Raw genomic sequence first — 27258 nt, 5'->3', positions numbered from 1 at the left:
AAAGTCAGGGCGCATAAGTATGACAAGAGTAACCTCTCAGTTTTGTTCTTTTCTCTGCAGGTGGGCATACTCATGAAATGGAGACCTCTTTTCTTCTGTGAAGAATGAGCCTCAAACCTAGCGTACTTGTTTAGTCATTCTCTTACTTTCATCGAAGTCTTGGTTCTTTCAACTGAAGCAACGTAAAAAAAAAAAAAGGGGGGGGGGGGTCTTACTCTTATGCGCCCATGCATAGTGTCACTGTGTGACAAACTGGGCAAGAGCAAATTAATTCCTGCGGCTCACTGACAGTCAGTTCGGATTCATGAAATGAACCTTTGACGAGTTTAGCGCCATCATGGGTCAATTAGGAATGTGATCACCTCCATGGTTCAACACTCCGCCGATTCTCGTTTATTCTACTTCTGTGAGATACAAAAGCATCAATTCACTACACTGTATGTATAATATTATTTGGCAGTTCCCAAAGTGCAGCAAGCTATATTTGGGCGGTTACGTGTCGCAGCTGCGAAAAAACGATCGCTGCTGTACAAATGCGGCTCTATTTGAGATCTATTTTTTTTATTATACATTTGCAGGGAAAGTATGTGATGCTATTTTTAGATAGATGGAATTTGATAGAAAACGTACTTGATGTCATAAATTTAGGCAAACATCTCTTTCATATCTACAAGATAATAAGTTAAAACGAGAGAAAAAAGGACTAAACATGTGTGTGTAAGTGCGTGATCTAAAGAAGAAGTTAATCAATTAATTAATAGTCCAATAGACGTTTCATATAGCCGCGGCCGTGAGAGAACAGGAATGGGCATGTCTACTGAGTCAAAGTGACGACACGCTTCATATTGTGACGTAAACATCGACTCCGACCTCACATCACGTCGTATTTGCCAGCTGGCGGTATATCCGCTCAGCAGCGACGAGGGGAGAGAGTGCACAAACTGAGTGCCACGGTGAGTAAACGTAAGGGATACAGTACTCGTTTGTACGTGCCTCGGTGACAGCGATTGGCGAAGGAGTGTTCGGCCATCTAAAATCTCATGTAAGTCCGATTATCACCATTATTGGCTTAATCTATTCATTTTCCCCCTGGGGCTTGAGGGGTTGGGGAGATTGACGAAAACAAATTTGAATCACGTTCATTTCCGTCAATTTCGCCATGCAAACGGTGCGATACAGACAAGATGAGATGGTCTAGACTCCTTTACGTATACGTCACATACAAATATACCAGGCCTGAGGGGCTCTGGTTGAAACTATGTGCATAAGGTGACTTCAGTAGCACTATTTTCAATAGTGCTACTGAAGTCAACGAGTTTCAAAAGTCTCACTTATTTTCATCATCCAAAAATATTTTTCTTTTGGACCATCTACATTTTTTTCTCTCTCGCTTTCTCTTTCTCTCACACTTTCTCTTCTGATGCTATTCTCATGCACGCGCACATACACACACACACACACACACACACAAACAAACAAACATACACAAAAAATGTGGGATATGTTTGTTGTTTTAAAGGAAGAAAGAAGAGACAGAGAAAAATGGGGTCCTTTATATACAAATAATTTACCCCAGACGATACTAACATATACCAAAGCATTATAAATCTTATAGAGATATAAACATATATATGCTCATCATGAGGTTGTTCTTTTTTCTGCTTATGCTCTTGCTACTATACCATTCGGACAGTGAGTAGATCCTGCCGAGTCCTCCTTTTTGATTATATTCACTGCATGTGAAAATGTCCCATGGGTGACCACCATATTCTATTTCCTGAATGCAAGATATAGATCCACTGAGAAACATTTAGTGTGTTCTGTTTTGTACATTACTTCAACACTGTCTGCGTATTCACCGTTAATTTTCCCAATTCAGATTTCTCAAACCACGGTCCACACACCTGCCTATACCAGCATTGGAGAAAGACGGTGTATGTGGTGGAAAATATTAATATTACAATGACGAGAGCGAAGTCCAAGGTAAGCGAGCTTTGAATGCACATCAGAAGGCGGCTATTGTGTATATTTTCATTATAGGCCTGCACATTATTCCCAGTGCACTGTCATACCACGCATTACTTCAACGCAGACCATGACATTGGTGGTTGTATATTGACTGCATGCTGGCAACAATTCTTCATAATTTATAGGGCTGTTGATATAGTTTTTGCGCAGATGATTTTCATAAACCGCGGAGGTAGACTTCGTAATTAGTTTTCTGGTCTTGGTGTCTATTTCTGCCGTTTATAGGCCTACCGTGTGTCCTATACCGGCACTGAGAGATTCGTATATCACTTCTAAGGACACTTTAATTCGTCTTTCATTCACTCTGTCCTTGCCATAGCGATACTAAATAATGTATGTAAATAATAAATGATGTTTCCTTAAGATGGCACATGATTCATATTCACGTAATCATTTGCCTCTGAAATTCTTTTTGTGGGCACAATGCATGCATACACAACTTGTGATTCTCAACGTTCAGCGTCGTATTGGCTAGATTTCATCCTTCTCTCTCCCTTCTCTTTGATCCTTTGCTTTCCTTTTGTTTCTCATTTTTCTATAAATCCGTGAAAAGGAAATTATAGGCACTCCTACTATTTTACCACACTGGGATCGGTAGTTTTATACCTGACTTTTAAATCATAAACTGGTTTTTATGTTCAGAGGTAAATAAAAAAAGAAAACACACTTCACATGATTATTCTCATATAACAGCGTTGTATGAATTTTCTGAGCAAAGCGACACTCAAAGGGTTGTACGTCCACTCCGGAAGACTAAGGCAATGCTACTAATGAGTAGAGACTCGAATGAAGGACCTCAAGATCTAGAGGCCATAGTCTTATCCACAGAGGCACCAATCAAGGCTCCTCAAAAGTGATTGCGTATTATGAGTAGGCCCTGTTTTACCTGGAACATGCAGAAAGGATTATTAAAAACAAAGCAAAACAAAGCAAAGCAAAGCAGTGATCTTGACTTGACCCAGTATAGGGTAACTAGGACTTTATCCAGAGAGGGAATTACGGTGCAGTTATATAGTGACTGCTGACACCGGTGTATATGCAAATTAAGGGACTAAGGAAGACACATTATTCAGTTGTTTGAATTTGACAGAGGAGAGTAAGTCAAAACCATTATAAGTCCACGTGTCTGCCATATACGCCATTCACGTATTTATCATTCGCCATCACAGCATGACTGTAATTGGCGTGGCAGACGAAATTGTAGATACATGTATCTAACGAATAATGCTAGCTTGGACGAGTCTATCTGATGCTACCGCATTTATACAAATTGGCTTTGAGTGAAATTCAAGTGAGATCCGCTTCAGTATGTCTCAAGATGATTTTTTTTTTTTTTTTTACAAAATAAGTTTCTCGAGTTGTCAGCTATGTATCTTTTTTTACCTTTACCAGGTACCCCGAAGAATATCTCTTATGAAAACAACGAAGTTGAGACTACTAATTAGATCGTTAGTGACGTCCTAAAAATATTTCTTGGTCTTATCTTTAACTGTTTAAGGGTGCGAAAAAAGGCGGCGACAAGTCTCCCGCAGTTCAGCAGCGTCGAGCCACGAGAGGAAGAGCCATGGTGCAACAGACTGCTTCGAGTAAAGCCAAGGCGCCGAACTCTGCAGCAATAAGCGGGAAGAAGATACAAACGCCTCGAAAGAATCGATCACTGGCAGAGTCGAGTACAGTAAGTGCATAAAGCAAAAGCGTAGGTCGACTTTTCGGAGCCTTGATGCATTGGACATAATAGATGGTTGTTCTTCTTGGATTTTGTTAAATTGTATGTTGGAATCCTCATGGCATTCACAGCAGCTACGTCATAAGTGCCTTATAGTAACGTTTTAGTGTAAAAGATGATAAACAGATGAAATTCAGTCTTTCGTCTGCTTATTGTTCCTCCTGACCTCTTTCATTTTTCTGTTCTTATTTTTCGTGTTTCCATATACCATGTATTGTTTCTCCGCATCTACCTCTCATCTTCATCGTATTTATATAAATGATGATCGTAACATTATCAATAAACCTTTTCTTGCTAAGTATAGAATGGAATTAATGACAGTCCCAGTTATATAAAAGAGTGTTGTAAAAGTAGTGTTACGTTGATATACTTGATGTATATACTTGTGGTTCTATTTGATTCATTATTTATTTCATTCATTCATGTTTTCTTTCTGTCATCATCATCATAATCATAAGAAGACAGGTACTACTAAAAGATCGAACAGATTGAAAGCCAAGCAGACGAAAATAGCAGTAAAAAAGAAGGCAGTGGCGAAGACGGAGAAGAAACAAGCAACCAAACGGGTCGTGCTGAGAGGCATTGATCGCTTGAGAGAGCTAGAGAAAGCCAAAGGGAAGAAAACAGCGAGTTCTCCAGATACAAGTAGTGTAAGTCATGATTGCGTAACAGTCCCATACCTCCAAAGTAAATCGAATATAAAATTTTAAGGGCTTGTTTCATTCTAATTTGTGTAAGCAAAGTGTTATCACAGAACCATGACAATTCCTTAGTGTATAAGTACTTAAAGGATGACACCCCTTGGAGGCGGAGATAACTATTATTATTATTATTATTATTGTTATTGTTATTATTATTATTATTATTATTGTCATTATTATCATTATTATCATGCCCTATTATCATTATCATCATTATCATTATTAGGCCCTGTTATCAAGTGTCTATGTCAAGATATTGTAGAAATCATACCAGGGGAGTGTTTCATAAAGCTGTTTGTAAAGTTACGAACAACTTACGAGCGACTGGTGATCAGTTCTTGTGCTGAATTATGGAAATTCTGATAGGTATAGCACATCAGAACTGATCACCAGTCGCTCGTAAGTTGTTCGTAACTTTACGAACAGCTTTATGAAACAAGGCCCTGGTTTGAATTAGAGAGCATAGAGTAATTTCATCGTTTTAGTTTTGATAATACATGCAAATTTGTATATCTAACACCAACAGATGGTCACCAGGCTAGAGCGGAAGCGGCTGGCGGAGGTCGCCGGACTGCCCAGCAAGAAGGTTCGTAGTGATGTCGACCATCACAGAACACGTCCCATACAACTGGAGAGCAGTGACTCCGAGACAACGGTCACAAGCAACCAAACCGCTGCAAGAAAGACTAGGCAAAGAGGAGTCCGGTCGCAAAAAGGAAAAGTCGTATCTGAGGGAAAACAAAGGACCAGTAGGTCCAGAAACAGTACAGCAAAAAGAAAAAGGGGGAAAACGGCTGGATCAAAGACTCGAACAACCAGTGGTTCTGGGGACGAGATTGAAAGCGAGACTGAGAGTGAAGATGAGTCAAAGGTAAACACAAGGGTTGATAATTGTTCAAGTCTAGATGAAATCATGGTTTTTGCAATATTCAGAGACACAGTGTGCCACTCTTCACTTGCTTGTTGTTCAAGGGAGTTTCTCTCCCACCCCACCTCCCTGGTACGTAGTTCGAAGGTGTGCTGTTTATTGCCTTCAAAAGGACACTTGCAATATTGAAGACTTGTGACAAGTAGTGGAATTGGAATGTGTTGACGATGTTAGGGTAATACTGTAATGAACCTTATTTTGCTCAAAAAGTATGATAATATTAGGATGGAATGAGTTGTTGATTCTTGCAAGGAGTTGTTTTGTTGCAACTGATTGACAAGTCACCCTTCATCGGCGTAAATAAACGAAGATTTTTTTTTTTTTAAGTCTTTTAGAGTATAGCCACAATAAAAATAATCTTAGGCTTGAAACTTCGGTGGGACTCAAACCAGCGACCTCCTGATTGCTAGACAGGCGCCATACCCATCCATTAGACTACCGAACTTTTGCCCGGCATTTGAATAGGTAAGCCAACGCGCAGTACTTGCTCCTTTCAGGGATTAGAACCACCACTAATGGCTATCAATTATTGCGTTCTGTCTTTCCGTCCTCCTTTGCCTGGTTTCTCTTATGAAAGTCAAATGAACAATGATTATTACCCACTTGAATTGCAACTGTGGAAATACTTAAAGTTCTCTCTCCTCTTGTTCGTTCCTTTTTAAAACGAAATTAGGCTGCTACTGTAAGGGAACTCGTGGAAAGACTGGACACCAGGAGCAAACAGAAACAACTGGATGCAGCTAGAAACCTCAGAATCCGCTATTGTGATGGTACCTTCTTTTTCACAGACTTCATGATTTTGATGACGTCACATATTAATGGAACTTATTTTTGTACAATAATATTCCGTATGTGCATAATGAGGGGAATAATCTGCTTTCTTTGTGCTCCTTTTCACGTCTACATGCCACCATAAAAAGCAGACAGATTTGCCTGTCTATTATAGACCCCTCAAAAGTCTCTACATTATAAGTGAGGACCCGGTTGAAACATTTCTCTGAAGAAAAAAAAAAGGTATAGATGTTCACCTTCATAGTATGCAGTGACTGGCGTACATTCCTGTAATTGTGTCTTATGTATACCGTCGCTCCCCTCACAACAGGTTGTTTTCATATCATTTAATTTCTTTATTTGTCAAAAGTACGTCTAAATCGTGGAAATATAATCAATTCTCACTTTGTTATCGACAGTGCGATTGGAAATCTGCATGAGCATTACCTATATCAATTCATTGTGATCTTTTGATTAATTTCTGTTATGTCAGTGGATATTTCAGTTTAACACGAACATTAGCGATAGCAAACTTGTCCACCTAAATACATAGGCACGTATTTATAAATGATTAATGAGGAAAGGGCAGTCTTGTACGAATCAAGAAAAATAGATTGGCAGAAATATTCTGATAGTGTATATAAACATTTTTTTTCCTATTTCTCGAAGAGATCAATTCAGTTTATCCCAGCACAGGGTTCTACAACGAAATAACAGAACAACTGATTCAGCTGGGAGTAGTCCCGAAATTGGTCACGATATTTCGAAAGGAAGATATGACATCGCAACTTCGAGTAAGTAAAGTCATCCTTGGCCATGGATCAAAGTCATCTGAAATATAATATCACTTTTGTAGGATTGTGATTTATGTTTCCTTTCATGCTATTGATCCTTTCTGTGTCAGCGATGAGTTAGATCATGCAGAAGTTTGCACACAAGTCTTTAATAAGATAATTGTCATCATCATCATTGTTGTCAACGAGTGATATTCTATTATGCGTTTAATGATCTGTAAATCGATATTGATAAGGTCAATCCCTTTTGAAACGCAAACTTCCTTGCATTTGATCATGGGCAAATGAATGCCGTCCTAGTATTGTTACAAAGTGTTGAAAGGAGTGAAACATTTTGCATATGTTTGAAATGCACGAAAATAGAAAACCTCAAAGATTATTTGCAAACAATTTCTCATGTACATGTTTATGTTATCACTTTATACCATTTCACATTATATGGAATTACGCGAGGGAAAAGTTTAGAAGCTTAGGTGGTGATTTTCGTCGATGTATGAAGACTCTGTCTACATTTTTCTTTCATTTTTGCGATCTTTTCCTTTCAGAATTGACTACTAAGTGCATGTTATTATTATTTAAATGTTGTGACTTTGTTTTTCTTTTAATATATTTAACCGTCTGTTAGTATGAGGCTTGCTGGATTCTCAATAACATTGCTGGAAGTATCTCGAGTCACACAAGAGAAGTCTTCCAGGCAAACATCATTCCTGATTTGGTTGCCATGGCAAGCATAGAGGAAGATGACCCACCGAGAGAGATTGTAAGTAACAAGACGGAGGGAACTAACATTTCTGTCTCTTCGAATCCTTCGTTTCCTTCATTCTGTTTGTTTTTTCTCTCTCTCCCTTTCTTTCTCTTTAACAAGAGAGCTTACTTGTGTTTGTATGTCCGTTGTTTGTTTGTATAAGTATGTATGTGTGTACGTTTTAATGTATGTATATATATATATATATTTCATATATGTATATATATATATATATATATATATATATATATATATACATATATATAAAACTTGCTTCCGTGGTGTTATTTAGTTATTCTGTCCACTACTAGACTGCAAAATACAAGCTTGGCTTTTTATCACGTCTCCTCCATTTCCTGCAACTTTAATTTTAATTGAATTTCATCTGCTTATTGTGATGCGTTAATTTCAAGTATTTTTCTTTGTTCTTACATTATACTGATACTATTGTATTATTTGTGTATATAAATTTTTTGCATTGTTGGAAATGAAATAAATCAAATGAAATGAACTATTTTGATCAAGTAGATATTCTCTTTTGTGTTAATTCTATCCTGCTTATGGAAAGATATATTTTTGGGGTATTTTAATGCTCCTCTGGTGTTACAAAGAATTGGAAAAAAATTATATAGTTAGGAGTGAAAATCAGCAACATCAACCGTCATTTTGAGGACGCGATCTTGGCATACTGTGGCTATAAATGATATGAAATTAAATATTTTCGGAATTGTCGAAATTGATGAAATTGTTCTGTCGTTTAAACGTCGAGAGAAGTGTTTTAAATTCAAATCGTTCTTGTTATGATTATCCTTTATCAGTTCAAAGTTTGAAAGCAAAGAGGTGATTCATTTCGAAAAAATTATGAAATCAAAAATTTCCACATGCATTTCTGACTGTAAATGAACTTAACAAAATTGACAATTCTAATCCGTACAATTTTCCTTGGATTTATTTGACATTCAAATGTGAATTGCAAAATTGCTTCGTTTTTTTTTTTTTTTTCAACCGAAATTCATGTAACAAATGTGATGCTTTATGACAGACAATCAATTATAGACATTGTTATAAACTGCTGGTATAATAACATTTCTAATTTTTTTTTTCATTAAAAAATGTAATACTTGCTGAAGAAGCTGCGCTTGGTAAATTGGATTGCAGCTATCTTTTTATTGGTACCAGCACAATTGTTATCATTAATGATACTGCAATTGTATTTCCTACTTACTTTCTTAAGTCGGATAATATTCCCGAGATCCATGGATGATGTCCCTCCAGCGCTCTCTGTTCTCCACTACGAAATGTCCTTTGTGTCATGCAGACCAGTGTCATTTCTATGTGTGTCTACATAGTGCCTCGAGGCTGTCCGCGTCCTGCTATCTCATGTAGTGGTTCCCATGGTAAGACTGAGTGTAGTGTTAGCTCAGGGTATCTTTGGGCATGTCCAGCGAGCCTTAGCCTCCTGTGAGCTACTTTGGAGCTAACTTTTGGTAGGGTCCCATACAGTTCTGAGTTAGTGATCCTCATCATATATTGGTTGGTGTTTAGAGCCATCCTTAGCATCCTTGTGTAACAGCCATCTAAGATTTTAGTGAGTCTTCTCGTCATAGTCCAAGTTTCAGTCCCATAGAGAAGTACTGACTCGACTGTTGCGGTGAAGAGACGAACTTTAAGGTCCTTCCGCAAGTCTGATTTCCAGACAGCTTTTAAGCTGTGACATGCTGCCCATGCTTTTCTCTTTCTTGTGTCTATGTCCTTCTCAGAGTTTCTGACTTTGGCTCCAAGATACAGGAAGTCATTTACTAGCTCTATTGGCTGCCCACCCATACTTGTGATCCCTTCTGGCTTATTGATATTCTCTACCAGATATTTTGTCTATTGATCGTTCATCGTTAGTCCTACACTGGCAAATACCGCCTCTACTTCCCTCATGAGCTCCTCCGCATCCTTCACGATGTCTGTCAACAGGGCAATGCCATCTGCGAACTCTGTGTCGGATATTTTCATGGCCTTTACTTTCCTCAAAGTAAATCCAAGATCTGGCTTCTTCTCTAATGCTAAGGGCATATAGTAATCTACTGCAGTTACGAAGAGGTAGGGGCTAGTGTGTCGCCTTGGAGTACTCCAGCAAAAATCTCGAAGTACTCTGTTTTGCCATCAGGCGTGATGACCGTAGCTCTAGTGTTGGTATAGAGCAGGATGATCAGGTCAGCAATTCTCTTTGGGATGCCATAGGCCACAATGATTCTCTTGAGCATAGCCCTGTCGATGGAGTCAAAGGCTTTCCTGAAGTCAATGAAGGTCATGGCAGCAGAGAGGTTCTTTGCTCTGGCTCCCTCTCTAAGTGTTAGGATGTGGCTAGTTGTGGACCTGCCCTTTCTGAATCCATTTTGGTTGTCTCGGATCTTCGTATCCACTTCTGGCTGGATACGATCGAGTATCATTCTGTTTAAGGTCTTTGTCTCTATATATGTCAGTAAAATACCTCTTTAATTATTGATATCTGTGAGGCCACCTTTCTTTGGAACTGGGACAATGTTACGTATGCCCCACTGTTCGGGGGTAACCATTTCATTTAGAGCCCCATTACAAAACCCTACAATAATTTCATTGAAGTCACATCTCTTCATCACCTTTGGGGAGATACCTCTGTAATCATTGATGTCTGTGAGGCCACCTTTCTTTGGAAATGGGATAATGTTACTTATACCCCACTGTTCGGGGGTAACCATTTCATTTAGAGCCCCATTGCAAAACCCTAGAATAATTTCATTGAAGTCACATCTCTTTATCACCTCTGGGGAGATACCATCTTCTCCGTATATGCCTTGCCTTCTGTGATGTTTTCTTTTGCTATCTGGAGTTCCTTTAATGTAAAAGCAGTAAAAGGCTCTTAAAAATATTATATTTCTAAGTCTCCGAACATTTGCTTGGTCTCTCCAATGCTCTGTGTAAGAAGTGGTGGCTGCCCCAGCAGAATCTTGAAGTTGGCCAGCCATTTCTTCTTTCTATCCTCAAGGTTTGTTCCATGGATCTGATTCATGCACCCACTCTTTCTCCCTGCTATCTCGTTTATCAACCTCCAGCTCTCTCTACTCTTACTTCTGTCGGCTGCATTCTCTACTCTCCTGATCTTTTCTGTCAGCAGCTCCTCTTTAGCCTTGGTGTAGGCGGCACTGAGCTCACCAGTTCTCTCGTCTACTTGTACCCTGTGGTTCTCTGTTGGATCATTATGATATTGATCTTTGGCTGCTCTGAGAAGTTTCCTGGCTTCACTAACTCTGGGGTCCACTGATTTATTTTCCCTCCTCTTCTTTTCCTTTTTTTTTTGTTGGTACCATGGTCTTGTTAGCTTCTGCTATGGCTGAGACAAAATTCCCATATCTTTGCGACACCTTGTCTGTCGCACTTTCCATAGTGTCATTTTCCTTGCACAATGCACTGAACCTGTTCTTCACTTCCACACTGTATTGCTTCTGTAGTTCAGTGTCTCCTTGAAAGCTTCCCAGTCATACTCAACTCTTTTGGACCAGGCTTTGACTTTTCTCAGACTTAATCTGACCTCAGCCATGACAAGTCTGTGGTCGTTTCCAAGTGAGTTGAAGAAGTCATATGCTTCGGTGTTCATTACACTGTTCCTCCTTTTCTGCCTTACAAAAATGAAGTCAATCTGGGACTTGGAAAGATGCATGTCAGACAGGTATAGGTCCACATCTTCCCTGGTTTCTTCCTGTATGTTAGGTTGGTTACCTCCAGGTTGGTCTCTAGCAAGGTATCCCTCAGCAGTCCGCCGTTTCTGTTGGTATGGTTGTGGTAGTACCATGCTGTCCTCCTTCTTCTCCTTACTAAGGTGAGCGTTGATATCCCAGTACTAACAGGATATTGTGCGTGGGGGTAGAAGTTACAGTCCTGCACAATTCCTCATGAAAAGCCTCAGCATGATCGATGCTGTCCCCTTGTGTTGGGCTGTATACAGCGAATGCAGTGAGTCTTTGGTTTCCATTGAATGTTGCGTTCAGAATTCTGTGGAACACTGGAGTGACCTCCCTTACCAGTTTGTTAGCTTCCATGCTTATCACAAACGCTACTCCTCCTACCAGTGCCTACTGCAGCTTGTGCTGAATTCCTCACTGCTGATGTTGCGATCAAATGACTCCTTACTCCAATCCTTGTTCTCCTTGTGGGCTCTTCATGCAGAATCCTATGCTCTTGTACTGAGTATATTTCAAGAATCTGTAGGCCACTCTCCTCAAATAGATGGTCCAGTTCCTCTCTCTTGTCTCCTGATGCCCTGATGGTCCTGACGTTCAGTGTGCCGATCTTGGTGGCTCTACGGCTTGACAGGACTGATTCTCTTTTCGCTTTTGGTTTTCGGTACGTCTCAGAGTTGATCAATCCATCGTCCGCCGGCCTTCCCGAGGGCTTTGAACCGGTACAGTTATAACGATATCTCTCCCCTCGACTGAATTAGGGGCTTTAAACCTAGTGCTGTTAGCTAACTTATCTATGGATCTTTTTAACTGCTAATAGACCCTACCGGCGCCACTCGAGTGAAGTACTTTCATACCCGGTTTTTGTTTGTTTGTTTGTTTGTTTGTTTATTTGTGTTTTTTTTTTCGAGGTGTGTACGCTCCTCGTTAGATCGCCGTGATCAGTAACCGACATGCTCATTTTAGGGACATGGCAGTGTAGCAGGGTCACCTCTGGCAGGATGTGATCGACAGGTCACGCACGGACGGTCTTCCTCCTCTGACTACTGGTTTTAATCATCAACTACTAGTATTTCTATATTCGTCAAAGTCATCGCAAACCTCATCAAAGTTATTTTCAGGCATGAAGAATCAATAAAGTCATAATAATATCGCTGTTTTTCAGGCGCTATCCACTCTAGGAAATATATCTGGAGACTGTGCGACCTACAGAGATGTCGTTTTGGATTCAGGTATCGTTCCTCCGATGATCAAGTAAGTGTCTATATTTGATTTGATTTGATTTGATTTAGTACAGTAAAAGTATGACAGGCAATATACGAACATAATAAACAACAGAAGAATATATATTTGAAAATGGAAATACATCATTAGGAAAAGGGAAAAAGAAAGGATAAAAAAAAACAACAACAAGCAATGAATATGTACGGTAGGATCGCCCATTCAGCTCTGTCTTCGAAGACATGGCTGTTCTTCCATGGGGTCCTAACATGAAATTGATATTGGGATAAAAAGATTCAAACTGTAAAAATATGTATATCATTGACAACAGAAAAAAAGAGTATACTGGCTGTGCTACGAAGAAAATAGGAGGGATTATAAAAAAAAAATCTGGAAGTGTCTATATTCACGTTCGATATGCGCGACAAGCAGGAGAAAGTTCATCCTGTTTCATCCCAACAATGATTATAATGTGCGAAACCGATTACCATAGAAATCAGGACGACAATGTGTCAATCACACAAACAAGGAGGTGAAAACAATCAGGGGGTGGAGTTTATCTTTCAGCATGAAAATATTCTCGACCTCATTTTCCGACGGATCAAATGATGAGTTTTTATCCTAGCTACAGTCATGTAATTTACATCAGACGCTAGTGTCGTCAACCTGCTGACACTGTATAAACAATAATTATGTTCTCACAGTGATGGAATTACAGATTGTCATCACCCTTATGCACATCACACAAGCTTGCTATGCGGCTTCTATGTGTGATAAAACTAAGCCAAACTGTCCTTGGGTGGTTTTGAAATTAAATTCCACCTAATTCATAGATTCAATATGCAGTGTTTGGATTTTGTTCCTCCCTGTCTCAAGTAAACACGTACACAATCTGAAATGAATTAATTTACAGCTGAAGGTACGTAAAGTATAGTGTGCACGTTTGACGCAATGGAGTAATTACTAATTTTGACAATATGGCGTTGACATGTTTCCAATGTTGATGTTATGATGGATCAACGTTTATATTTACGTGCACAAATGTCATATACATGTCAAAACAGTATCTTTTTCGAAACCGTGTAGCCTTAAGAGAACTAATTACTACAATCTCTCCTCTGTATATTATATATAATATATTATATTTATTTGTGTAGAACCAGAGTAAAGAAGAGGCGCTAGACGTTGCTTTTGAATCCTCACAATCCTTTGTTTATTTCTGTATATATTATATATTATATTGTATATTACAGTGTATATGTTATCATATCTAATATCTATAATCATCTGTATGTCTATATTATAGTTAGATATACATATTATATCATAATTATGTATATGATCACACAGTATCTTGAGAACATCAGAGAGGAGGGGTACCGTAAATGCCGCGACCGATCTGGTTGGAAATTTGGCAAGGGATCATGGGTCCAGAGTCGATATACAGAAGGTCTGAACAATAATTTAATATTTTTTAACATTTAATTTTATATTATTTAACCTGTGCCGCCGCCCCCTCCCCAAACCCCTCACATACCGATAGAGAAACCGAAGGGTTCTCTACACTGTCCAGGTTGCCGTTTTAAAGACTTCGTAACGAGGTGCCACCTGTTCTGTGAAGAGCGCTTATTATTCTTGTATCCATTATTTCACTTTCATTATGTCACCATTCATTGAAATGAAATTCCTCTATCAAAGTGTCTGTCCCTGGATAAATACAATGTTTTATTCAAGCTCTCCACTCTCCAAAGAGTATAGATCAGAACTTATGGCGTTAAAGGAACAAACTCATACGAAATGCCGCTATTATATATATTGTATGTATTGTATAAATATACAATCACATAGCGGAATTTCGCATTCATGAGGACCATGTTGAGCAGATGTATACGGAAGTTAGAGGAACGGGAACCGCTTGTGTCAGATTGGCCCCCATCATAATCATCAAGCTTTATAGCTTTCTCATTACTCGTTTCCTATGTAATGACATTTACTTACGTCGTATACATGTAGTATTTGTATTAGTATTGTATATTATATTGATAGTAAACAATTTTCACCGCTGCAACTGATTGACAAATTGACTTATAGCATGCAGCGGGTACTGCGTAATTATTCAAATTCATGAAATTGAATAATTACGCAGTACCCGCTGCATGCTATAAGGATTAGAACCAACACTTGCTGTCGGGCGCAAGCTCGGTGGTCTAGTGGAGGTGACGCCTGTCCGGTGATCAGGAGGCCCGTCGTAGGTTCGAATCCTGCTCGAGTATGTACTCCCATGATTTTTTTTTTTTTTTATCATGGCTATACTACTAAAACACTGATCAATTCAGCGCTTATTTACGTCGATGTAGGGCAATTTGTCAATCAGTTGCAATGAAAACATCTCGACCGAAGAATTTCATGAATTTGAATAATTTTCTCCGCTATTTCTTCGTTGTCAAGGTAACTCCGCTTCTGGAACCACTAAAGAGACACCTGAAAAAGTACGGCTGGCTGTCACCCGTCGTTACTTATTCGGCCTGTTGGGCCGTACAGCGCATTGCACAGGAGACTCGTTCCAGCCATGTCGAGGAACTTTCCGAGAGAGGAGAGAACAGCATTTGCCAACTGCTCGTAAACTTGTGCAGGTAAAAATAACATGAGCAAAGCTAAAAATTAAGCTGTGGAATCGACACTCGGGACACTAAATACTAGAGCGATTAATAGCAGCTGGTTGGTCAAATACTGTGAAGCAAAAATGTATTCAATTCAATTCAATTCAAACTTTATTTTCACTTTCTTTCTTCAACAGAATGTATAAGAAACAATATCATGAACTTGACATGCGACTCGTTGTAAATATATATAACCAGACAGGATTAACAACATATTCTGAGTGTCTACATGATCAGTAAAATAAAGATACATACACTCTATATGTACACACTGAGGAGAGAAAAAAAGTGGAGGTACCCACTCAAAAGACTAAGCTTGTAACATGTGGATACCTCTGAGGGAAAAGGGGAAAATGGGGTGAAAACTTACAACTACAAAGAGTGCGGGAAACTGGGGAAGCGGGGAATAGAGAAAAAAAGAAAGCAAAAGTGTGAAAAAAAAAGAAACAACAAACAGGGAAAAGGGGAAGAGAGAGAGAGAAGAGAGAGAGAAACCAAAAATTTGTTGATGCATACACCAAGGGCGAAAGCCCACAGAGACAATTAGCCAGGTGTTTTCGAAAGTGACAAATTGTCGAGCAGCTTTCCAGCGGAAGAGATTCAACTGTGAGGACGAATGAACGAGAGCACGTATAGAATACTACCAGGTAGTAAAAATAAGTGATACCTCAAGGGAACACAGCCTTTCAGTCAAAGAAGAGAAGATGATATCGTGCTCACAAAATATATTACAAAATTAAAAACATTCAGTTACATTATAAGACTTCAAAAGAAGCATTTTCAATTTCGTTTTAAAAGAATTCAATGAAGGTGCACTTTTTATATCCATAGGAAGGGAGTTCCAGAATCTTGGACCTACATAAATAAAAGTCTGTTGAGCTAACAAGGTTCTTAACAGAGGTAAATGAAATTCATTTGATTGTCTAGTTGGGTATCTATGGTATGTCCGGTTGCGCATAAACATGGAGTTAAATACAAACGGGAGGCAATTATTATTATAAGTATACATAAACTGCCCTAATTGTAATAAAAACAAATCTTTAATTTTCAGAATCTTGTTATCAAAAAACAAAGGATCTGTATGAGAATATGGGACAGTATTACAAATAATACGAAGAGCCTTCTTTTGTAACAGCAGAATCCTATCCAATAATAATTGATGCGTGTTTCCCCATACCAAAATTCCATAATTCAAATAAGGAAATTTCAAGAAGATATCCGCTAAAGACCTGAGGAATCCAGCTAGATCTTAGATGATAACCCTAAACTCCAAAAATATGATAAGAGATGTTTCAGCAGAAAAGTTTTGGATCATTTTGATATAATTGTGTGGAGACCGAACTGGATAAACCATGCAGACATTTGTACAAGACTTTTTGGAGCGGAACAATAGGCCAGGGCCTCTGAACATTGTTCGACATGTTTTGATGTATCGACTTTGGGTAGAGTGTGTCAACTTATTTGTTTTTTTTTTATAGCAGGGAATTTGATTTTTGGATTGATAAGCTAATGATGTTATTGTATGGTCAGAATGGAGAATGATATCAAAGTGAATATGATGTCTTTAAATGTTAGGGGGTTACAAAATGTAATAAAAAGGCGAAGTATTTTTAGTTGGGTTAGAAGCCTCAAGATGGATATCGTTATGTTACAAGAAAGTCATAGCTCTCCAAAGGATGAGTCAATTTGGGCAAATGAATGGGGTAATAAAGCCTTATTTTCACATGGATCTACAAATAGTAAAGGAGTTTTAATTTTATTCGATAGTAGAGTAAATTTGAATATGCATAAAATATATAGTGATGAATCGGGGAGGATTATATGTGTTCATGTGGATATTGAAAATAATCCTTTTCTTATTTTGAATTTATATGCTCCAAATGTAGAAAATTTACAAGTACAATTTTATGAGGATTTATTAAAGATATTGGAAACAGAATGGGATGGTAAGGAAAATATTATTATTGGTGGGGACTTCAATTGTATTTTGGACCCACAACTGGACAAAATGGGTGGAACGCAACTGCTGAAGAAAAAAGTAGTGCAAAAGATTAGAGACATTATGGTTCCTTTTGAATTGATGGATATTTGGCGTAGTATGAATGGTAACAAAAAACAATTTACTTGGAGACAAAACTCCCCGCTTGTTCAGTGCCGGCTTGATTATTTTTTAGTAAATAAGGACTTAAAACATCAGATCAAAAAGGTGAATATTGTTAGAGCCTTACGAACAGACCATTCAGCTGTGTGTTTGGAAATACTTATGAATGAGAATAAGCGAGGGAAAGGATATTGGAAGCTAAATGCCTCACTACTCCAAGATGAGGAATATGTTAGGGTTATGAGAGAAAATATTCATACCTGGAAAAAGGAGTATTCCTTTTTGGAACCAAGAACTAAATGGGACTGGATTAAGTATAAGATAAGATGTTTCAGTGTGGAGTATTCTAGAATAGTACAGAAGCAAATAACTGATATTGAGTTACAGTTAAGAAGTAAATTGAATGTATTTGAAAATAAGCTTGCAATTAAGGGAGAGGAAGAGGTTATTGCTGAAATAGAAAAGATAAAGGAGGAGTTAATGGAAATAGATAATAAAAGAGTTGCTGGGCTCATGGTCAGGTCAAGGAGCCGATGGTATGAGAAAGGTGAAAAAAGTAATGATTATTTTTTAGGTCTGGAAAAGAGAAATTATACAAGAAAGTTGTGTTATGAATTAAAAGTGGATGGCCAGTTAGTCACGGAATTTAGAGATATTCTGTTTGCCCAAATGCAATACTATGAGAAGTTATATGCTTCAAAATTGGAAGCTGGTTTTGAAAATCGATGTAATGCTTTTCTAGAAAAAACTAATGTTCCCACTTTAACGGTGGAAGAAAGAGAGGAGCTGGAAAAACCCATATCTAAAAAAGAATGTAGAGAGGTATTGAATGATTTGGCTAAAAACAAGAGTCCTGGAAATGACGGTATTCCAGCGGAATTCTACCAGACCTTTTGGAATGATTTAGAAGATATTTTTATGGACTCGGTATTAGATAGTTTTGATAAAGGAGAAATGTCTACCTCACAAAGGCAAGCAATTCTCATTCTGATTAAAAAAGAAGGGAAAGATGAAAGGGAGTTGAAGAATTGGAGACCGATATCTCTGTTGAATATGGATGTGAAAATTGTAACTAAAGTTTTTGCTAAACGAATGTGTAAGTTTATAGATAAATTGATTAGTGTTTGTCAGACCGGTTTTGTCAAGGGAAGATATATAGGTGAATCCATTAGAGTTATTATAGACATTATGTTTTATACTAAAATGCATAATATACCAGGATTATTATTTTTTCTAGATTATGAAAAAGCCTTTGATTCTTTAGAGTGGGATTTTATGATGAAAGTATTAGGCAAATTTGGGTTTGGACCCAAGTTCCAGAGTTATATTCAGACATTCTATAAGAATATAAGCAGTTGCGTTTGCAGTAATGGTCATACTTCTGGTTATTTTGGTCTGAGTCGAGGAGTAAGACAGGGAGACCCTATATCTCCATATTTGTTTATACTTTGTGTAGAAATACTTTCAAGTGCTATACGTCAAAATAAACAAATTAGAGGTATAGAAATTGATGGGCATGCATTAAACATAGTACAATATGCAGATGATACCACTTTGGTTTTGGCTGATTTAGAATCCGCAAAGGAAGCGTTTGGTATAATTGAAGACTTTGCTTTTTTTTCAGGTCTTAGAATTAATAAAAGTAAAACGAATGCTATGTGGTTGGGATCAAAAAGAAATTGTAAACTTAAACCTCTTGATATTAATTTGCCATCTGAACCATTTCGGGTATTGGGCATATTATTGTCTTCCGATATGGAACAGATGATATCATTAAATTTTGAGAAATGTTTAGTAGATGTGAAAGTTATACTTAATATTTGGAGAAAAAGGAATTTGAGTTTGATAGGGAAAATACAAATAGTGAAAACATTTGCTATATCAAAATTTGTTTATTGTGGATCCGTTTTGCCAATACCAAGTCATATACTGAAACAATTAGAGAGTGTTATTAAAGATTTTGTATGGAATGGGAAAAATAGATATGTTAAAAAATTAACCCTAATTGGTTCGTATGAACAAGGTGGTTTAAATATGATACATATCCCTTCCTTTTTCAATGCATTGAAGGTAAAATGGATTTCAAGGTTTTTGAATGAAAGTAGCTCTCTGTGGTCAGTTATCTTCAGATATTTCATGAAGAAATTTGGAGGTCATTTTATTTTATTTTGCAACATGTCCAAAAAGAGTTGTAAAACAATGGGCCAGTGCCCAAGTTTTTACAGGGATATACTGAGTGCCTATTTTGATTTTCGACTTTTAGATTCAAAACATACAGAAAAAAGTGAGATTATTGTATGGAATAATGAATATATTAGAGTAAATGGTAGAACGGTGTTTTTTGCAGAATTTTTTAGGGCTGGTTTATGGTATATTTCAGATCTGTTTGACGGAGAAGGCAGATTGATAGATTTCAACACATGGGTGAGAAGGGGAGTTGAAAAGCAAATGTATTTGAAATGGTGCTCGATTGTTTCTGCTATTCCAAAAGAATTGAAGTTGAGATGCCTTTCCAATCGGGAAACAATACCAGCCTTAAAACTCAGTTGTGTTTTTAAGGGCAATGAAGTAGACTTTGAGAAGCTAACAACGCAGATTATTAATTGTATTTTGAAAGGCAAACATTTTGAGACTCCAACATCGGAAATCTACTGGAGTAATAAATATGCGATAGATGATATTACATGGAAGCTTATATACAAAATGCCTTTTGTGTGTTTAGTTGATACTAAGAGCAGAACATTTCAGTATAAAATTAATACAAGAACACTTCTTTTGAACAAAAGATTACACAAAATGAAAATTGTTGACTCTGAATTGTGTACCTTTTGTAAGCAAGTGGAGGAAACGCCAGAACATATATTCGCTGAATGTCAACATGCATGTGATTTTTGGGAAGAGTTTTTGAAATGGTGGCATACAAAGTTTGACATAAATCTACAATTGAAGGAAGAAGAGATCTTGTTCGGTGTATTTGGTGGAAGCCAGCATAGCCCCCTTTTGAATCACTGTATAGTTATAGCCAAACAGATGATATATGTATGTAGACATTTGGGTATTTTGCCAACATTTAAACTGTTCTGGTCAAAGCTAAAAATTATATATATGACTGAGAGGCAAATTGGTTTTCAAAATAGACAACTAAGTAAATTTGAAAGGAAGTGGATAAATCTGCATGCCTCCTTGATATGACATTCTGGCCGTTACTCTTCTGTGGTACAAGTATGAGATATTGATAGCATAATTCAATATGTTATCTATGCGAAATTTAAATAAGTGCAAGCTTGTGTGCACCTGCTAATTTTTCCTCTTTTTTGTCTGTTTTTTGGTTTTTGGTATGTATAATTATGTACGATGATTATTACTGTTTTTGTGAAAGGATGGAAATAAAAAAAATGAAAGATAAAAAAAAAAAAAGGTAATATCAAAGATGAATACAATGTTAACAGCGAATGCTGAGGAATAGACAGTTTTAATCTATTAATAACACCTATGTTACGTGAAATTTTCTTGCAAACATTATCGATATGAAATTTCCAAGAAAGTTTGTTATCAACTGTAACACCGAGAAACTTTATTTGGGGAACACTTTCTAAGACAGCGTCACCAAAACAAATGTCCATATCTAAATTATCTAAAGTGTTACTAAAAAGCATATATTTTGTTTTTTGGATATTCAAAGACAACTTATTTGCTTTTATCCACTCACATAAATTTTCTAATTCGGAATTAACTGTCTGCACAAGAATATTTGGGTCTTCATGTGAGTAAAAAACATTTGAATCGTCGGCAAAAAGTATGAACGATAACACATCTGACGAAGCACAGTACACAGGAAATAACGAGAAGACAAGTTATGTTATACGATTAATTGTCATTGTATACACGAATAACGCATTCCATAAATATATATTTGTATATAAATGTTGGCACGCGTGGAATTCGAATGTTATTAAAGTTGTATAAGAAGAAGAAGGACTCTCGAGTACGCCATTTGTAGTTGCACAAGGTTTTATTAAAAAAGAATATTTATATATATATAAAGAGAATATTTCTTTATATATATATATATATATATATATATATATATATATACATTACGTATGCATATATATTTGTATATACATGTATTTGCCTCTTCTTCTAACAATCATATACGTGAACATGTTGTTACTCTTTGCTGCCTGTGTATCATTCGTTTAAATGCATGTCAAATTTCACATATTTTCTTCGTGCATTCTGTTGAAAAAAATGAGAATTGAGTGTTATTTCAATTAAATCGATTTGAATTGATTAGCAAAGGTAATAGTGACAGAGAAAATTACTGCAAAGGGGAGAAAGAAAGGCAACATGTCTCAAATATCTTTGGGGTGGTGATAATGAAGATGATGATGATATTTACAGCTGATATCATTAAGAAGATAAGAAGGCTTAGTTATATATGACGAAAAAAAGTAAAATCATAGACGAATGGAGGAGATCCGAGAGGATTCAAAGAGAGAGGGTGATGATTTTTCATTCTGCTGCCTCGCCTATCAAAGATTTATGATATTCGGTCAGTCTAAAAAAAGAGACAGGTGACTGGTTGATCGCATTCTGTTGATCTCTCTGTTTCAAACCGTCAATGAAAATAATGAGGGTGTCTTGAGGGGGAAATCCAGTCCAAATATAAGTCAGTCTGGTAAGAAAAAGTAAAATATTAGGAGTTCAACGTTAAAATTTTGATCGAAATCGGGTGAAATATAAGGAAGTTATGAAATTTCGAAATTCTGCTATTTTTGAGGAAACAGTTCTTTAACGGTCAATATGAATATGCAAATGGCAAAGTGAGCATGTCATCCCCTCACAACTAGCCATATCATTTGTAGGCCTACATAAGACTCTGAAATTTCGATAAGTTTTTCATTCAAACGCAATTATGCCCGAGGCTCAAATCCTGATATATATTACTGATCACTATTCTGAAGTTATTCACCCAGGAATTACTTCATGTTTCAGACTTCAACGATCTATGGAAAATTGTGAGGTTGTTATGACGTGGTGAGCTCACTCATTTGCATATTCATATGTACTGTAAAGGAACTGTTTTGCAGAAATTAGCAAAACTTCAAAATGTCCTAAATTCCTTATTTTCCATCTGATTTCAGCCAAACTTTTACCGTTGAACTCGTAATATTTTACTCATTTTTATCAGACTAACCTATTTTTGGATTGGATTTCCCCTTTAAGATTCTGGGTTAGCGTAGGACCAACAGAGAAACAATATCAATAGTTATGTGGGAGATGGTGCAGAGTATTGTACAGTACATTTGCGTTGATATTGACGTGGATAAAAGTGAGGAATATCACTATGAACCAAAATAACTGTTTAACATAATTCACTCAAAAGAAACAAAATCAAGATTATCTAATTGCTCATTGTGTATTCATCGGTAATCATGTTCATTCATATTCTGTTGCAGTGAAGAGTCACATAGCGTTCTTGCTGCAGCTGTAGCGGCTCTTGGAAGCATAGTCTCTGGCAATTCTGACAGAACACAGGTACTTTTCAGATTTAAACAAAATCGCAGCGAAATTCACAAGTCTACTTTCTGAGCTGTGTATCATGAGCATACTCCTTTTGGTTGATTACACAGTGTTAGCTAAAATGAAAGATAAAAAGGTAATCTTATTGTCTCACAGTCTGACAGTTAGCAGACTATGCTTTGAATATGTATTATTCAGAGGACTGAAGTTCTGTGATTTGAAGCAAGGTTCCCTATCCCATTTTCCATTGTTTCACAAGATGCATGCTAGTATCCTGTATTGCTAACTGATTAGAATATACTGACATGATTCTCATTCGTGCGCCTTAGCGGTCTCTTCCCTTTTTATCATCTCGTTGTGTGCATGAGATGGGTCACCTTATTAACGATATGGCAATAATTGATTCTTTCTTGAGCTGAACTGAAATGCTGAATTGCGTTGATTTCTGCCCATCTTAAGAGCTATCTGCATGCATATATCGTTAGATCTATAATGTAAACTTGCATACAGTACTGTATATGCTCAAATCATGATTTGTACTTTTCATTTGTTTCGGCAAAGGCGGTAATCGACGCAGGAGCTTTAGAAAAGTTGGGTCATCTCCTCGATAACAATCGGAATGAATCGATACTAGAGAAGACGTTGTTTGCCCTTTCTAATATAACAGCCGGGACTAAAGATCAACTACAGGTGCGTTATAGCAGCTTTTAGTATACGTTACGTACTTAATACGTATCCCGTGAGTCAAAGTGCCTCAGGAGGTTTACACGTAAATCATATCTTGGTATATATATCTAATCTATATCATACATATAGTATACAAATATACCAGGGGGTGTTTCATAAAGCTGCTCGTAAAGTTACAAGTGACTTACGAGTTACTGGTGATCAGTTCTTGTGCTGAATTATGGAAATTCTGATAAGTATAGCACATCAGAACTGATCACCAGTCACTCGTGAGCTGTTCGTAACTTATAATGTAATTGGCTATCAAGCTATAGTAGATTAATTCAAAGGGAAACTTTACGCATGAGTGAACACATTCATCTTTGCCCTCAAAGGCACAAAAGTAAAAATTGCAAAATTTGACATGTTATCTTTCATTTGGCAATGCTCTTCAAGATTCCAATGACAGCAAAAACAAAAAGCTAGTTTAACACAATGAGAGACATGACTGAAATAGCAAAAACAAGTTTTTTTGTTCTCTTTATCTCTGTATAACCTCATTCAAAAACAAAGTAGGAAACTAAAGGGTGAAAATGAGAATTTTCGGTCGCTTATTAGTTCAAACGGCATATACGGAGTAACAGCATAAAGATGATTAAGTAAAAAGAAAAAAATTCTTTATTTCACACTTTTTTATTTATTAATTTGAGGATTCATGAGATAAATTTAAGAACAAAAAATTATTTACAATTTTCCTAATTTTGAAAAAAGATTAAAATTTCTACCATTTTGTAGATATTGTTCCTTCTCTTATTTCATTTGAATTTGGATTTGACCCAAGATTCTTCACCCCCCCCCCTAATTTTGTCCATAATGGTATGTTGGTCTTCAAAGATGTTATAGAGATCAAAGGTTTATTCTTGCAACTTAATTTATGTATGTAATCCTGTAAAATTTGTCTTTTGTTCTTATTGTTCTATTGAAGAGTACTTATGCATGAATGACAACTTGTTCATTTTTGCAATTTTTCCTTGTGTGCCGTGGAGGGCAAAACTGAGTGTTCACTCATGGGTAAAGTTTCGCTTTTTTACGACCTACCTGGCTGAAAGCCAATCAAATTACAATAATACATTTACTTTTAACCAAATATTCTATGAGAAATATAAACTTAAAAAAGTGTTTACTTTTTTTTTTTGCTGAGTGTATATTAGCATGTATATATATATATATATATATATATATGGGCCGTGACGCAAGAAAAGGGCCCTTAGCGCCGCTGCGCGCAAACGCCAGAAAACGGCGCGAAAGTTTAACAAAGCAACACGTGCAAAAAAGATCAACTAGCTAACTACGCGGAAATGCATATAGACGCATCAAAAAGTGACAGGATTTGGACGAAACATGCTGTTTTGAATGTCGTAATTGGAGCATTTAGGAGTGGAATTTCAGAAAAAGGTTTGCATATCCAAATACGTCAGAGTTTCTTCTACAATATGGAGGTGAAAACTCATTTTCGGTATAATAATGCCCTAAGGGCCTTTTTCTCGCGTCACGGCCCATATATATATATATATGTATTATGGACAGAAAGAGAGAGAGTGTGTGTGTGTGTGTGTGTGTCTGTGATAGACAATTACTTATGAATACAGGGCATTGGTATTCCTAATTCTGCCTTCGTGATCATGAAAAGACTAGAGAATGACCGCGTTTAGTTTTTGATCACGCCTTTGCCTGGTCGTCAACCAAAGGCTACTAGTATTCCCTTATCAGAAATCTTCCGTGACTTTTCGATTTCACCTGCACTATACTATCACCAGGCCACGATCAAGAGCGAGATTATTCCGAAAGTTCTCGGAGTTCTAGACGGGTTGGAATCCAAGGCGAAGAGGGAAGCTGTTCTTGTCCTTCAAAACTTCCTGTGGAATGGAGACGCCTCACATGTTAAGTAGGTTCCCGTGAATGCAGTCGACACCATGCTGATTATGTACTCTGAAATTAGTTGACTTAAGTTTAATTCATAATCTACACCTGTTTCGTCTGAAACCGGCAGTGAAAGACAATGTTATATTCCAACCATCAGAGGTTGAAAAAAAAATCGATAAACCATCCACACATAGTGCTGATATACGTAATGAAAATATTCTGTATATGCTTCAAAACGATTTTATCTATTAAAGGGTGAGTTTACTCCTTTCATGTGCCAACGCAAACATATCTTACTATAGCATGAAAAGTCAAGACTCCATATGAGGTACAGTGCATTGAATTAATCACCCGTGATACTAGTTTCAACTGTAGACAACGCTGTACGCAATTACAATACTTTGTACTTCTGACCATATGTTACATGTCCGAAAAAACATGCAGAAATAAGATCAATCAAAACTGCATAGCTTTTTAGTTCAACATAGTGTTTATATGATGGTCAACGAAAAAGATGTTTTAGGTGAAAGTGTGTGTGTATGTGTGTGTGTGTGTGTGTGTGTGTGTCCACGCGCTCTAACGCCTCTACCACGCTCATTTTTGTCTTCTAACGATGCTCATTTTCCTTTTCAAGATACCTGGTCGACATCGGAACGTTTGCTGATATCGGTAATCTTCTGAGTCCGGGAGACACGTCGGTCTTGACGGACGCTCTAGAATGTATTCGCGTCATCATCGATCGTCACGCGTTTTTCCGGGAAGACGTAATTGACAATGGCGGTACGTAAATCTGTCTACACAATTATGAAATGCACAGTGCGTTCTTTCACTCTATTTTTGGTTTTTAAGTATAATTCTAACCTTGATAGTCTATCTGCAGTGTAATGATGTTGCAATTCAAGTGATAATTTGGGAGTGATATGTATGTGAAAATATTTGCAATAATCATGATGTGCAACCACAAATGATCGGGAAAAGTAGCATATGCTTGTCTATGCCTAGATAATTATACATATAATCTGACGTACATAGTATGTATATATATATATATATATATATATATATATATATATATGTGTGTGTGTGTGACTGAATATTTATAGACTTTTTATTGATGGCTAGTTATGAAGAATTTGAACATATTCATATTAGATATACCGTATGTTTGTATGCATATATATATATATATATATATATATATATGTATAATAATTACAAAAATCAATGAAAAAAAAAACTTTTTTGATTCCAGAGGCTTTGTACTTTGCTATATGTTAGACTGACGAGAAATTATATATACAATACTAACGTTGTTTTCAGGGCTTGTCTTTCACTTTTGAATGATCCATAGCACAGGATTTCCTTTTTATTTTATTATTTTCTAAACTAACGATCACATCTTTTGCTTATTATTCCGTACAGTGGTCCTGAAGCTGAGAGCGTTACTAAAATCAAACGCTGTGAATTTCCTACGCCCGGAGATAACAAATTTGATATCGGATTGTGAACGTGGGGAAAATGATAGCTGAAACACACACACGCACCAGGGACAAGACTTGCCAAACTGTTTATCAACGTTTTCATGACTATTTTTGTTCGTGTCATTTTGCATCGTTAAAGGGATAGTGGAGTATTAGTTAAGGTGAGGATTCAACTTTTAACTTTTTGCAAGATTCTTAGAGACCACTTTATGAAGTGTTAAAGAGCATGCAATTCTAAGAGCAAATCAAAGATTATTAGATGAAAATCCGTTTTGAAATG

The 27258-nt window shown here is 36.9% G+C and overlaps 1 protein-coding gene across 1 annotated transcript; it reads left to right on the top strand.

Moving 5' to 3' along the window:
• The first annotated feature begins 957 nt into the window (after positions 1–957).
• On the top strand, positions 958–27057 carry LOC140243120 (uncharacterized). Its single transcript, XM_072322849.1, has 16 exons — positions 958–1042; positions 1880–1983; positions 3527–3703; positions 4213–4404; positions 4982–5326; positions 6057–6153; positions 6824–6948; positions 7574–7708; positions 12566–12654; positions 13972–14071; positions 15070–15254; positions 22845–22923; positions 23470–23598; positions 25392–25519; positions 26132–26277; positions 26920–27057. The coding sequence occupies exons 2-16, from the start codon at positions 1963–1965 to the stop codon at positions 27024–27026; spliced, it is 2055 nt and encodes a 684-aa protein (XP_072178950.1). The 5' UTR covers positions 958–1042; positions 1880–1962; the 3' UTR covers positions 27027–27057.
• Positions 27058–27258: the final 201 nt, after the last annotated feature.

The sequence above is a fragment of the Diadema setosum genome, chromosome 19 (assembly GCF_964275005.1).
Source record: "Diadema setosum chromosome 19, eeDiaSeto1, whole genome shotgun sequence".
In the NCBI taxonomy this organism is placed as follows: Eukaryota; Metazoa; Echinodermata; class Echinoidea; order Diadematoida; family Diadematidae; genus Diadema; species Diadema setosum.
Note: the sequence above shows the minus strand (reverse complement) of the source record. Positions and strands in the feature narration are given on the sequence as shown.